At 44.8% G+C, this 14,066-nt stretch overlaps 2 protein-coding genes across 3 annotated transcripts in view; one reads left to right on the top strand and one right to left on the bottom strand.

Moving 5' to 3' along the window:
• The window catches only part of LRIG1 (leucine rich repeats and immunoglobulin like domains 1), a 130,892-nt gene extending 124,459 nt beyond the window's left edge, over nucleotides 1–6,433 (top strand). Inside the window, exons 16-19 of the mRNA XM_045023689.1 lie at nucleotides 1,118–1,240; nucleotides 1,846–1,992; nucleotides 3,110–3,418; nucleotides 3,644–6,433. Of these exons, the coding sequence (XP_044879624.1) occupies nucleotides 1,118–1,240; nucleotides 1,846–1,992; nucleotides 3,110–3,418; nucleotides 3,644–3,873 (809 nt within the window). The 3' untranslated portion in view covers nucleotides 3,874–6,433. The remainder of the gene's footprint in view (nucleotides 1–1,117; nucleotides 1,241–1,845; nucleotides 1,993–3,109; nucleotides 3,419–3,643) is intronic.
• The window catches only part of SLC25A26 (solute carrier family 25 member 26), a 125,665-nt gene continuing 117,910 nt past the window's right edge, over nucleotides 6,312–14,066 (bottom strand). For both annotated transcript variants that reach the window (XM_045023690.1, XM_045023691.1), the window contains exon 10: nucleotides 6,312–10,079. In XM_045023690.1, coding sequence (XP_044879625.1) covers nucleotides 9,983–10,079 — 97 coding nt within the window. In that variant the 3' untranslated portion in view covers nucleotides 6,312–9,982. The remainder of the gene's footprint in view (nucleotides 10,080–14,066) is intronic.

Here is a 14,066-nt window from a genome sequence, read left to right as displayed (position 1 = left end):
TTCTGGAAAAGGAGGGGCTCAGTGCCCAATAGAATTGAGTTTACATTTGGCATAGCTTGTGGTAGGGGAGGGGGACGGGACTGGCCAGCGGTAGAACAGTCTAAGACCGGAACCTGCCTCGTGACCCAGGACAAGCCCTGGGGCTGCCGTCTGGGTGAAGGCTGTTTGAAAAACAAGGCCAGTTGCTGTGGTAAAATAGTAAATGTATTAAAACATGGGGATACTCCTCGTGAATTCAGGGAGCAGTAATTTTAATAGGGCACTTGCAGTGGAGGGAAAGTAGCCGGTTTTTGCTCTCTTCCCGCCCCCCTAAAATCTTTCTGGTTCCTTTCCATAGAATTAAAAATAAACCCAGAGGAGCTGCAGTGTGCAGGACTCGTAAATCCGTTTTTCTCTCGCAGAGCATTTGCCTGAACATGTTTGCTTTGTGCTGGGTGATGAGCCAGCATAATGTTACGGCAATTACATATTTATCAGAGTGGCTGAAGTAAAATCAGGCAGAAACTGACACCCCGAGCAGCAGCCCCCTGGCCGGTTGTTATCGTTCATCTCCAGTTTTGAAGTTTACTTTCGGCCTGGTGTTTTCATGGGGCAGGGCCTGGTGGTACAAAAGGAGTTTGTTGCTACTGAGCCACCGACAACCCTTCTTAAAAATTCAGAAAGCGACATTTAATATTCTGCACATTCCCCTCTGACTGGCCGGAGGAATCCTGGCAGGCGTGTTTGAAGAGACACGGAGGCTGTAACTGCTCTCTCTGTTTGACCATAGGAAGCATGCAGGCCACAGTCTTCTCTATTAACGCAGTTATGAAAGCCGTTGGGTCAGTCTCCTAAATAACGTAGGAACCCATGGCCCATTTTCAGAAGACCAGGATTATCACAAGTCCCTAGGGATTGGCGATGCCTAAATTTTGAGACACTCAACTAGTGCCACCTTAAAGGGGCCCTCAGGGGGGGGTGCTCCGTGTGTTCTGAAGAACCAGGCTGCTTTAAGATGTCACCCAACAATGTAGACATCCAAAGTCACTGGTACTGATGCTCCTAAGTCATTTTTGACAGCGTAACTCCTTGTGTAGAAGTACTGGAGGTTCACATTTGTCTTTACCTCTTGTTGCAGATGAGACCATTGTACCACCTGATGTGCCAAGCTACCTGTCCTCCCAGGGGACTCTTTCTGACCGACAGGAAGTGGTCGTCAGAGTTGACAGCCAACAGCCTAATGGGCACATAGAGAACAATGGTAGGAATTGGATTCTAACATTTAAAAAGCTGTATCCACTCTTGGTGTGAAAAGGGGTAACTAAAAATATTAGTGCCCGCTACTCTTCTGCTTTTATTGTGAGCTTTTTGCAAGATCTGTACACCTAGCTACTGCACTGTATTGGGGACACAGGCAGGGACATGCCTCTCACTTGGCGGATACAGAAGGAACACTTTTCCCAGTAATAATATCACTCATGAAAACAGATTCCTTTAGTGACTACTCCTTCATCAGGCCTGGGAGGTTTTGCCAATATTGGTCTAGTTCTGTGGCTCCAGAATTACTGACAACTAAATTCTAATACAAAATCCACTGGCATTGCCAAACCCCGCCTTCAGGCTTACAAATTAAATGCCATCATCCGACAATATTTTAAAAGAACATGTTGGGTGGAAAGGTTAAATTTCTGGATTAAGATTATCATTAGTCTATAAAGCATTTGTTCCTTGAAAAATTGACTCAGAATTATCCACTATTTCCATTGCAATCCCTTATGCTGTTTTTACAGTATGATAAATGACTGAATGTTTTGATTGAAAGAGCAGATGGTTGTAATCTTTAGCCAGCTGGTTCTTTTGTTATAGGTATGTGTCAGACTGATGCTGGAAGAGGTCCAGATGTTGAAGCGCCCACTGTAGCTTGTAGACAGCCAAAGCTATGTGTAGGATATAATAAAGACACTTGGAAAACTGAAGACGCAGCTGATGGAATGCTTGTTCCAGATAAGACAGGTACAAAACGCATTAATCTGCAAAGACATTTCATGTTAGTACAGATCAGAAATCATCTGAGAGTCAGAGTGTTATTAAGACTGAGAAGAAATGTTGCCTAAAAAACTGCCAAGAGTGATTCTCAGATGCAGATGTGGCATTTATATTTTTCTCTGGCTTATTTCTTCATCACAGTAATTTGAGCTTAAAAAACGGGCAGACTGTTGACTCTGATCGGCATCACTGCAGCTGATTGGGTGTTTTTAAGCCATTCCTAACATGTAAGAGCTGTTTCAAACTGAAGGTATTAGACATTTGCATCAGAGGCATCATAAAGGGACTGTCAACTTGAAAGTAATCAGAAGTTCAAAAATCAAGTTACAAGTGGTTTTGGGCACTACCCCTGCTCCTCGGTCTCTTTGCCAGTGTGTGTGGTTTTCCAATCACATTTTCCTATTTTAAAAAAATCTTTTCTCTCTCATCATACTGTATATAAGAGCCACTCAGACAGCACGGGAAACTGTCTGATTCTCTAGGGGGAAATGGTGAAACCCAGTTAACTGACCGAGTGCAGCTAAAATAAATGGGGGGGGGGGAGGGAACAGACTTCCTCCTCTGCCCTCTTTCACCTCTAGCCATCTTGGATGTTATTCCTACCAACCATAAGCAAAATATTTTCAGATAGAAATGTGATTTAAATTGACGATGTTCCTTTAAAAATGACACGCAAAAGGCAACATACTCCTTTTCAGCAACAGCTACTGCAGAATTCCACCTTCCTCTTCTGCACTGTCTGGTCAGCCATGAAGCAGGAACTAGCCATGGAGGATAAATAAATAACACCTATAAAGTGTCTTTCGAGCTGCAATAGAAATAAATATGTGGAGTGGGATAGAGGGACAGATCCAGTCGTTTCAGCTACCGTTAGGATACTGGGAAATCTAACGTTCTGAAAAAGGCAGGCGTTAACTAGATTTATAGGAAACCAAAGAACAATATATTGTAAAAGTGACTCCCGTGTGGCAGAGAGGTGGCCTGAAATGTCTTATCCTACTCCAACTTGCATGATGCTATGATGACGGCTTCAAACTGACTGTACTTAACTTCAGTTATTGCCTTTTTCTCACCCTCCACAAAGGGTATGGCCTGCCAGTTGTGAGCACTGACTGCAGCGGAAGTACAGATAGCATGAACGTCAACATTTACCCCAAGGATCCGGAATACTATTCTCAGCCAACTAAGACTATGGATAATGCACATCAAAATGCATTCAGCGGAAAAGAGCCAAGTAGGAGCAAGAGCAGAGGTAACAATCCTCTTCACCCTCAGTGTGTTGGGATTACCAGCAGTCAGAGAATGGACACCGATAGTACTCTGTATCCCAGCAACCATGACAGAATGCCACCGTCGTCCTGCATGAATCAACCACTGCATGTGGACAGACAAGGTACGTGTTTTGCTTGGGTCTCTTTCCCTGTACCATTCAGATTAATGTCCTGTGTCCTCTCATTGCCATGCCTTGCTTTTAGAACGCTTCAGTAATCTTCAGTATTAAACGTCAGCTATTTGGTGGTTGGTTTTGAATTCTGATGATTTATTATGTGCGTTGCGGTAATGGTGGCATTCTGAGCATCAGCCAGTTGAGCATTGTACTATCCTTATTTTCTCACAGGCCCTTCACAACCTTTGGTAAATGCTTCAGAGCATAGTAAGCTTCACTTAAAAGCTTCACCTTCAGAAGACTCAGTGAAGCAGCTAAAAGGGACTCCTGAAATTTCACCGACATCACTGGATATACAGGGTGAAGCTGAAGCTAAACAAACTCTTCTTTCCAATGGACACCTACCCAAATTACAGGACTCCACTCATGAGTTTAAGCCACCCATAAGATCAATGGACTGAGGGGGGGAGAAACTGCCGTGTGCAAATGAACAAACCTACTATTGACCTTAATTTTTTGCACAGAATACCTAGGCTACTTACTTCTACCTCAGCTCTTGAACTGACAGCCTCTCCAAGGAAAAGGAAAACATGAGGTATGAGAAACAAGCTTGTGTGGGGAACAGACTCCTACTCGAGCGTCACCTGTTTGTACATAGTTTAAAACTTCAATGAGAAGTATTACTAGTTCAAAAGTTAACTTGCATATGAAGCACATAAAAATGCAAGGGACAATTGTGTAGAGAAAAGAAAAGTATTTGATACAGTTGTACATAAGAGTTTTCATATTATATATAAATATATATATATCTTTTACAGAGGCTATTTTAATCTTAGTGCATGGATAACTGAGTGAAACTTCACAAAGTTTTGGCAATATTATTTTCAGTATCAGGTTGCTGTTAAATTTTTCAAGAGAGAGAATTCTGGTGCCTTAATGCATAAGCAGACCTTTAAAAACCCATGCTGTTTCAAAGGAATTGTCATGCTTTGCTGTGGAAATTCCTTTTGATCAAACATTGATTGGGTTGGTTAGCACAAATCCCCTTCCCCCTGAAATTGATTGCACTTAGCAGGTTTAAACTGAGATCTTAAATTATTTCAAAGAAACACTAAATAGAGTTTATAGGAAGAGCCAAGCAATTACCAAAAAAGAAAAAGTAATACATAGCAACCTGACTTTTTTTCTTCTTTATGGAAGAACTTAAAATTCATTACCCTTCAGAATTGCAGTGAGGAGCTAAAGGTTAAATATTAGCTGTGATAGTCTGCAAATTACAGCAGAACAGCACAGAGGCACAAAGTTGAATTAAACTACTGTGCACACTTGCAAAAAGGAAAGCTAAAATCATTGCTAACAACAAAAATACAGGCAGTTAAAGGATGGGTTTTTTTCTTTTTGGATCTGTCACAAACTTAAAGGAAATGGCCTTGTCTACACCCACAAGTTGTACCATTGTAACTATAGTAGTATACTTAAAGTGGTACAGCCCTTCCCAGTGTGAATGCAGTTAAACTGCTCAAAAGGTGATTCTGTGAACACAGCTTATTCCTGTATGGAAAGGGGAATAAGCCACACTAGTATCAGACAACTTTACAGAAGTATAAGTGCATCCATACTGGGCTTGTAGCTATATTATTGTCTCCATAATAAAAATCACACCCCTAATTTACCATTATGCTGGCTGTGTGCAGACTATGCCTGAGGTACATGAGCCATTTCCCCTGTGCTGTCTCTTGGCTGCACATAGATCCCTTGATCTGCAGCACATCCGTGTACACACAGCCAGTAATTGCTATCTCCTTGTACGTGAACATGGACTTCAGGCCCAGGATTACCCCTTTGTGCCACAGTTCCAAGCTAGTCAGAAATATACTGGTTTAGAAGCAAGAGTATGTGTGGGTAGGTGGTCTTGCTGGTTTGAAGGGATGAGTACGATGTGTCAGGACAGGGTCTTTATGTTCATCCACGAATTAAAAAAAAACCCTGGACAAATGGCTCTGTCATTTATAACTTCAGTCTGAAGCTGCTTCTGTTGGTACCTGTGGATGGATGGGTTGGTTTGTTTTCAGTTCTGCTAATACAAGTTTACTAGAGTTTGGTGATGACTACTCTGGGGGAAGGTTGGTTGGTTTTTTTTCTTTTTCTTAGAAGCAACTAAAGGCCAGTTTCATCAGAGCAGGGTGTGGTGGAAACCCTGCTCACATCACTACACTAACTCACCGCGGGTTTCAGAAGTCCGGGCAATGAGACCTTATCAAGGCCTTGAGTCAGAAAAGCAGCTGTGTTCAGAACAATACTAAAGACCTAGTACTTTTTTAAATGAGGGCCAATGAGACCCACCCATATTATCCCAAGCTAGACCCAGATTCCACCTCCATTCAAAGACTGCCACCCTTAATAATCGGATTTCTCAGTCCCTTGAGGGGTGGCCTAAACCACATTATCACCAACCCTGGCTTTTATGAATAAGGCATAATTTAACCAGCTACCTGTCTAGCCCAGTTTCTAACTGTAGACACATGTGCACTTTGTGGCAGGTGACTAATTATGTTGAGTGCCAACTTTTAACTATTCAGCAAATCAAAAGCGAAAGAGATGGACGATAGTAAATAAATAAACCAACATGTATTTGTCCCATGAACGGAGAAAAATATACTTTAGAACTAACTCTGAAAGTGAAAACAACAGTGGGACATACACAAGGAAGATGCAAATGACGTCATTGACCAATTTTGCTGGCAGAAATGTCATCACCGTTGCATATATTAAGCACATTTGCCACATTAGCATTTGAAAATAATGTATTTTTAATAACGTTAACTGTTTCATGTTGTTACTTCCACTAAATATGTGAATCTGCTGCTTCTGAGAGGCAATGTGAAAGAGGAAGTATTTCTTTTGTGTACAAAGTTATTTATTAGAAATTTGGTACAATATTGTATGTTGAAAAAAATGTTAAATATTGAAGTGTCTAACAAATGGCATTGAAGTGTCTTTAATAAAGGTTCATTTATAATATGACAGCTTTTTTGTTGGGAGTGAGCTTTGCAAAGTTTCAGCTGAAAAAAATAAAACCCAAGCAGTTGCTTACATGCTTCTCTGTTTCTAATGAAAATGTGTTAATATCGGGACATAACCTTTTCGAAACATCTATTTGTCAAACTGCATTCAATAGACAGAGAGTTCTGTACGATAGACCAACAATGGGTACTAGAAACATGACCCTGGGGTGGGAGAGTTGGGAATTGTAGCTGAAATACACACTGAAGAATTCATATGAAGTAAATTTCTAATATAAAAAATATCAATTGTCTAAACGTCTCGCAAGCACCTCTCCATTGCTCGCCAAAAACCAGATGGGCTGCATACAGGACAGCTTCAGCTACATTTTTGAACCCTTCAACCTACCTTAGTCCCACTCGTAACACCATCACTACCTATGATAGAGGCTTCAGTTTCAGCTTCAGAATTAAGGATGAGCTTAATTTTGTATTTAAAGCAAGTATTCAATCTTCGTTGTGTGTGGGGGGGTTGTGGTTTTTTTAAGTGTAGCCTCTCCAAAAATACAGCTCTTTGAGAAGAGAGTTTTCTCTGAAACTATACAATAAAAATGTGGTCTTTAAGGAATGTAGTGTCTAGCATCAGACAACGTTTTTTTTTTGGCCCTCAATTATGGAATAACAAACTTTCCAAACTTTACATATAGTTAAATCTGTTGTATCTTGTGCATAGGCTGTCAGTGAAGACCTTTTTTGTTTTTTAAGGATTAATGGTCTCTTTCAGTGATGACTAATGGGGAAAGTTTCTCCTTCAGCAGGGCATGATGAACAGTGTTCTGCTAGAGAGAACTGAATTCTACCACGGACTGCACTCCTCCCTTATAGCTGCTATCGCCAACTGTGCTCAAGCCACAGATGTCCTCAGTTTGGTACCTTGGGGACTTACTTTGATTCCAGTGGCTCACTGTACAGAGCCAGCCAGTTGCTGAAAGAAGTGCTGGGCCATTAGGTGGGATGCTGTCCTAGAAAGTTTGTGGTAAACAGAGTATAAGTCTGTCATGCTCCACCTTCATTGTTTTTTACCTGCAGAGAAAGTAGCCTCCATATCAGCCCCCCTCCATTCTTCCACTCTGTGCAGGGTTGCACCATCTGGGCAGGATGGCATGTCCCTGAGATCGGTCCTCAGAAACCAGGGGCTGTAGCAGCATGATCAGTGGTAGATAAAGGAAAAGAGCTGTACCTGTCTTCGGGTTTTCATGGGCCTTCATCGTAGACTGTGGTCCACAGCAAGAACCCCGGCGAGAAGGAAGCGAGACCGACCGACCTGTGGAGAGGTTCCTCCACTGTGAAAGCACTTCCAGTTTCCATTGGGTGCAGTGCGAGAGATGGGCACACAGCAGGAGGGACAATATATGAAGAAACAGTGGTCCAGATTTTTAAAGATGTTCAAACTCATTCATGCACTGATTGTTACTGTGGTTAGTACCTGGCATCACTACAGAGCAGCGTTAAGCATCTTTGCATAGCCATACCTTAACCTGTTTGGCTATGTTGTGTGCTTAATCTTAACTCTGAATTGCCTGGGGTTTGAATGCTTGGCTGTGGGCTAGGCACATGTATTTCACTCTAACTTACTGCTATACTCACTCTGTATATTTTAACATCGGCTTGGGCTGGGACTATGAAAGAGGTACATGTGACCATTGTAATTACAGAAGTCTAGACATCCATCCTTCACTTTGGTTGTAGTAAGACATGTATAATAAGAAAAGGCTGATTCCAGAACTGATGTTTCAAAAGCACAAAATACGGACCCAAGAGAAATTTGAGTCCTGTTGCGACAATAATAAATGCTCCAGTATCAGCGTACTTGTTGAAAAGCAAACAAAACCCAGGCACATAAAGACCTCTGAGCCGGTAGCTGGCTCTTCCGAATGAATTCTAAATCCTCTCCTGCACCTGCCCCTGCCTCCCCCATCCAGAAAAAAGGGATCAACTGTACAATGGAGAAAAGTACATTGTGTAATGTCATTAACTAGATTGCCCTGACGGGTTGTGCTCCAAGGAGCCTGCAGTATTGTTACAGCATCACGGCAGGGAGCGGAATCAGCCAGCCAGTTTGGGACTAAAATTGCCCTAGGGATGAGCGTGGGCAACGATGGGTAGACATTCCAGTTTTCAAGAATTAGTCCCTTTTGCTCTGCAAGTTTTCCCCGTTTTCCGAGCAAGTGCTAAACTTCCGTACCATGCATAAAGGCAGCCAGGTTCTCCCTGTATTTGCTTAACAGCTAAAGGGTTTTCTTCAGGGAAAAAAACTATGCTGTAGTACAGACCAAGCTGCTGCCGTTACTGCATATCTTAATCTGGCTCTGTATTAGCTCTATCAATTATATTTGCATATATTTTTATTAGGATGCCTGCCTCACTGCTTCTACAAAACCTTCTTGTGGAAGTGCCGTCAATTCAACTGAAAGGTCGTTTCAGGTTCTTAATATAGCTCGTTAAAGGTGTAACTAAGCCAAGTTGCTGCTGTAAATTTGACAAGATTTTTTTTTATTTTTCAAAATCTTGGACTTTCTATTGATAATTTTCATTGAGCTGAAATAATGGCTTTTTGGCCCTGCGCATATTCCACGAACTGATTTTAACTATAGCGTCTCTATGCTAAAGGAAGAATTTAAGTAGAGTCTGAGAACAGGCTAGCATCACCCTTCAGAACTATTAGGCTCAATCTGCCATTTCATCAAGGAGAAGAACCTGTGTTTTCTATTTGTCACTTGCATTCTGCAGCCCGACCTCTCCTGTTCTGTGCTTCACTACTACAAATCCAGATCCACTTCAGCTTTTGGTAGGGAAAGAGAAAAAAAGGCAAGAGCTGCATTTTTTTTCATAGGCAACATTGTTGGACAGGCTACCTGTAAAATAATTCAGCAGTGTACTTTTCCTGGAGAAAGCTGAGTCTAATTAAAACCCCCACACTGGGTACCACATAAGAGGGCGTGCTATGCACCTGCAGGTATAAACGGTGGGATAAACTTTCAAAATACAGCTCAAATCAGAAACAAATGGGCATTATTTTTCCCCAGCAGCCTCCCAACTAAGAATACTTTCTAGAGTCTCTAAATGCCTGCTGATTGCAGCTATGTCAACCCCTCCACTGAACTAAAAGCAGCCCCGATGCTGAGGACCAGTTGTGTCTATCTAATGAAAATTCATTTTTGCTGCTCAAACCATGTTCATTTGGTTTATAAAACGTTTTCCTTGCCTGAGTTCTGATAATGCTGTTTGCAGATGGTATAATTAGCTGTTTACCCCCACATGTTACTTTTTTGGCACAAGTCTCTCTATGACTTCACTGCTTTCCATGCTGGGAAATTTCAAGTTAGGGAAATTGGATTATTGAAGGACGTTTTTTTAATAGTGAAAATACGAGTTTAGGCTGTTGACCAGCTCCTCGGCCACATAAAGAAGGCTGAGAAGGAGATGAGTACTTTGATGAGTGTATTCTTTCTGGAGAGCAGCAGATCTTCGGCTCTTTGCTATGATTCACAGGAATCTCTATTCCAAATCAGAGCAGCAAGCGGCGAGTTTTGTCATATGTCCCAAGAAAGATGAATCCTCCCAGACTGATTGCTGTCATTCGAGGAACAACACCTGCAAACAATCTGAAAGAGAAAGGAAAAAATGCTTCATATGTTGTCATGGACTAGCAATGAGAGATGTTACCCTTTTAGTCACTCCACACACAACCTTTTAGCAGGGCTGTATACACCAGCTTTATCTTGCTGATTTCTTGAGTGTGTTCATGCAGAATTACCTCCTCTCTAAGGTACTTATATAGCCTCTATTACTGTCATATCTGAGCACCTCCCAGTCTTTAATCTATTTATCATCAACAACCCGGGGAGGTGGGATCCCCATTTTACAAATGAAGAAATCGACAAAGTGAGGCTAGAGGCTCGTCTGCACTGCGCTGAAATGCAGCGGAAGGCATCGGGAAAGGCAGAATGCAAAGAGATGCTACTCTAACTGCCCCACGTGGACAGCGCTAGTGCAAGCTCAACAGTACAAGGTGCATCGTTCACATTAACACAGTCCTGTTTGAAAGAGGACGTGTTCATGCAAACTAGGTCCCTTTTAGTTCACGCCAGCTGCATCCACACGGGGCAGTCACAGCACAACCCTTTGTGCTCTGCAAGTCACATCCCCGTAGTCTACACTGCGCCACCCATAGCCTAGAACCTAGACCCTTAAACATATTTAGGTGCTTAACTTCCATTGAGAATCTGGGCCTAAGAGACTTGCCAAAGTTCACACAGGGCAGGCGATTGCACCCAGATCACCTGATTTCCAAGGTAGCACCCTAACCTCTGCACCATCCTCCAAGCACACACATAAGCAGACTTCAGGCAGTTCCCAGCCTGTAATTCAGTGTTTTATAAAAAGAGGCGAGAACAATCAGATACCAGATCCAGTATCGGTGCTGCTCTCAGTGAAAGCAGAAACGGCGCGAACAGCAGTACTAGCAGGGGACTGGCGCACACAAGGATTGGGAGAACTGTAATAAACTCGCTACAGTCACTGCAAAGTAACAAAAACATGAATGGTTAAAAACTACCCACTCTGTCTAGTAGAAGCAGGAGAGCCAAACCACCGTAAACTCCAGCGGGGAAGGGGGGGTCCCTTTGCCTCAGCAAGTAAATCACCCTGACACACTGCTGAGCAAATGACACTCCTCCAGCATTTGATTTCAAAACCGGTACCGAGGTAGAGCAGCGGCAGGAAGACCAATCACAGCACGACCCGATCTCACTCAACGTAGCCAAAGTAGGTCTGCTGCTCCTACAGCCCGTCTGTAGCGGGAGCAGCCCTTGGCCGAGCTGGGCCATAAATCACTTCATCCATTATTGGGTTCATGAACCTCAGGACTGACCACTGTACACATGGGCCCCGCTGCACTGTATGGAAGATTTTAAATGGTGGGCAGGTTAAGGCCTATGTCCCTTTAACCCCCTCATGAGCATGTAAGTACAAGGAATGGGTGATCTTGCCCAACGCACAGTGTGTGGGATGTAAAAGTGACATGCACCGAGGTGGACTGATGATAAGAGATTCTGCTGTCCCTGGCTTCTGTGGGCTGGACTGCCCAGTAACGTTAATCTACCCGAGTCAGAGTTTCAACCATGTAGCTTTTACACCAGTATTGTGAGTAACTCCTGTGCAATGCTGTTAGTCCTGGGGCATGTCAGATCAGCTGGAAGCAGTGCATAGGCCGGGACCCTTTCTCTCTCAGTCCTCACTGCTAGTCAGACGCTGGGCTTGGTAGGCCTCCAACTGCACTTGCTTTGGTTTTTGTGATAATGATCTGTGCTCCAGGGCCTGGAGCGTACAGGCAGATGGAAAGGTTTTATGGCTGCCCTAGCCAGCCATTGGAGCGATTACCATCATTATAGCTTTGAAAGAGAGTCATTTGTCCAAGGCCCATACTGACAGAGCACTCAGAGGGTAAATCCTGTGGTACAGCATTGTTCTCCAGCTACACATCATCCTTCTCCTGTGGAATTACACCAGCCTATTACTGAAGCACTGCAGCCATTTATTTACGGTACGGTCCATCCCAGCCACAGCTCTTAAATAAGCAAGGCTGGATAACTTTGAGGGTGTTAACTAGAAGCTGCATCTCTGTCCTCATCTCTTATTGCATCCCCCTCAGCTCCACCAGTGATGCTGGCCTCAGCATCCTATTGATTTCCTGCTGCTCTCACACATCTGCCTTTAACCATGTGGCAGTCCCAGGCCTGGCTTACTAAGCTACCAGCTTTTCCTCCGTTGTATGGCGGGAGAATAGCTGGTCATCTGGCTAAGGCACCGCGCTGACTCTGGAGAGCTGGGTTCTTGTCCCAGCCTGGCCTGTCAGTTACTCAGCTAACCTGTCTCTGCCCCACTTCCCCTTCTGCAAACGGGATAATCACGCTCACTTTCTTTCATGCTTTGTCTGTTTAGACTGCAGGGACTGTCTCTCACTACGGGTTTGGACAGCAGGGCCCTGAGCTTGGTTGGCGTCTCTAGCCACTACTGTAACACAGTGACAACAAAAGATTGGTTAATGGGGCTAGATCAAAGCCAAGCATTTTAACTAGGAAGAGATCCAGGTGCAAGTGGCTCCGATGCACTTTCCCAGTCTGCGTGTTGAACTGGTTAGGAGAAAACACAAAAGCAGAAATCAGATTTTCCAAAACCCCCTTATCCAAACCTCTGCATTGGCCGAGTCCCCAGCCTGGAGACAAGAGAGGGTTTGGGTTATGCAGAGGTTTGGATAGTGGAGCAGAGACTCGGGGCAGCGAGCCCTCCGCAGCCATGCTGCCATGGGAGTGACACCCAACTCCTGCTGGCACAAGGTGCAGGGAAGGCTGCAGCCACAGCAGAGTCCTGGATAGGGGCGAGGGGGGGCGTCTCTCTCTGCTTCGCCCACCTGCTCCTACAGTAATAACCAGGGCGGGGTCAAAGGCGCGAGGGAGTAGAGCCGTGACACCGGAGCTGCAGAGGGCTCCTGCGCTGCTGCACCTGCCCTCTCGCCTAGCCGAACTCCCGCTTAGCCAACTACAGTCTGCATCCCCTGGGCTTGTCGGCTCACCGGGAGTACCCCGTCTGATTTCCAAAGCGAATCATCGCCAGCAGGGGCGGCCAACCTGAGCCGGAGAAGGAGCCAGAATTTACCAATGTACATTGCCCAAGAGCCACGGTAATACATCAGCAGCCCCTGATCAGCTCCCCCACCCCGCTCCCAGCGCCTCCCGCCCGCTGGCAGCCTCACCGACCAGCGCCTCTCCCTCCCTCCTCCCGCTCAGCTGTTTGGTGGCAAGCAGGAGGCTCGGGGTGGGGGCAGGAGGAGCGAGGCCACAGTAGGCTCAGGGGAGGGTGGAGTGGGGGCAGGGGTTGCGCAGTGAGCACCCCCCGGCAGCCCAGGAGTCGGTGCCTAGACAAGGAGACACATTCACTTTTGAAGAGCTGCATGTGGTTCTGGAGGCCCGGGTTGGCCACCCTTGTTATAATGCCTCTGTGCTGTGGGTGTGCGCTCTGATCCCATGCCGCCTGCCGCCCCCAACTTAGAGTGCCTCCTGCTTCTATTATTCATATTCCCACTAGTCTCGTATTTTCCATTTTGAATGCAACTTCACCAGTGTTTTTCCAAGCCCCGGAATCTTTATTCCCAAATGCTGGGCTCCCAAAGTCCGTCAGAACCGCGAGGCACCATTCTGGACAGGGATCCTTCTTGTAATGTGAAACAAATCCCCATTTCAATAGAAAATATCAGAGGCCGCTGCTTAAAGTAACCCACTGAACAGGCTCCTTTACTCAGCACTGCAGGGTAGAGCTTTCTGCCTTTCCTAAAGCAGAGCTCTTTAAAGGCTGGTGTCTATTGGGATCTCGGTATGGAAGAGTCGCGCGGTTAGGGCCCAACGCTGGAAGGAGACAGCAACGGGTGCACTAGTGTGTGTGCGCATGCACCTATTGGGACACTTCGCTTAGCAGTCAATCTAAGGAGCTACGACCCCTGGCTTGTGGGCCCTGCTGTGCCCCCGTCTAGGAGGGCAAGCTCAGGCGACTCCTTCCACTTCACTCTTCCTATGGGGAAAACAACACCACAAGCC

Source organism: Mauremys mutica, chromosome 7 (assembly GCF_020497125.1).
Source record: "Mauremys mutica isolate MM-2020 ecotype Southern chromosome 7, ASM2049712v1, whole genome shotgun sequence".
Lineage (NCBI taxonomy): Eukaryota > Metazoa > Chordata > Testudines > Geoemydidae > Mauremys > Mauremys mutica.
The sequence above is the reverse complement of the archived record's forward strand: the minus strand, read 5'-3'. Positions and strand labels throughout refer to the sequence as shown.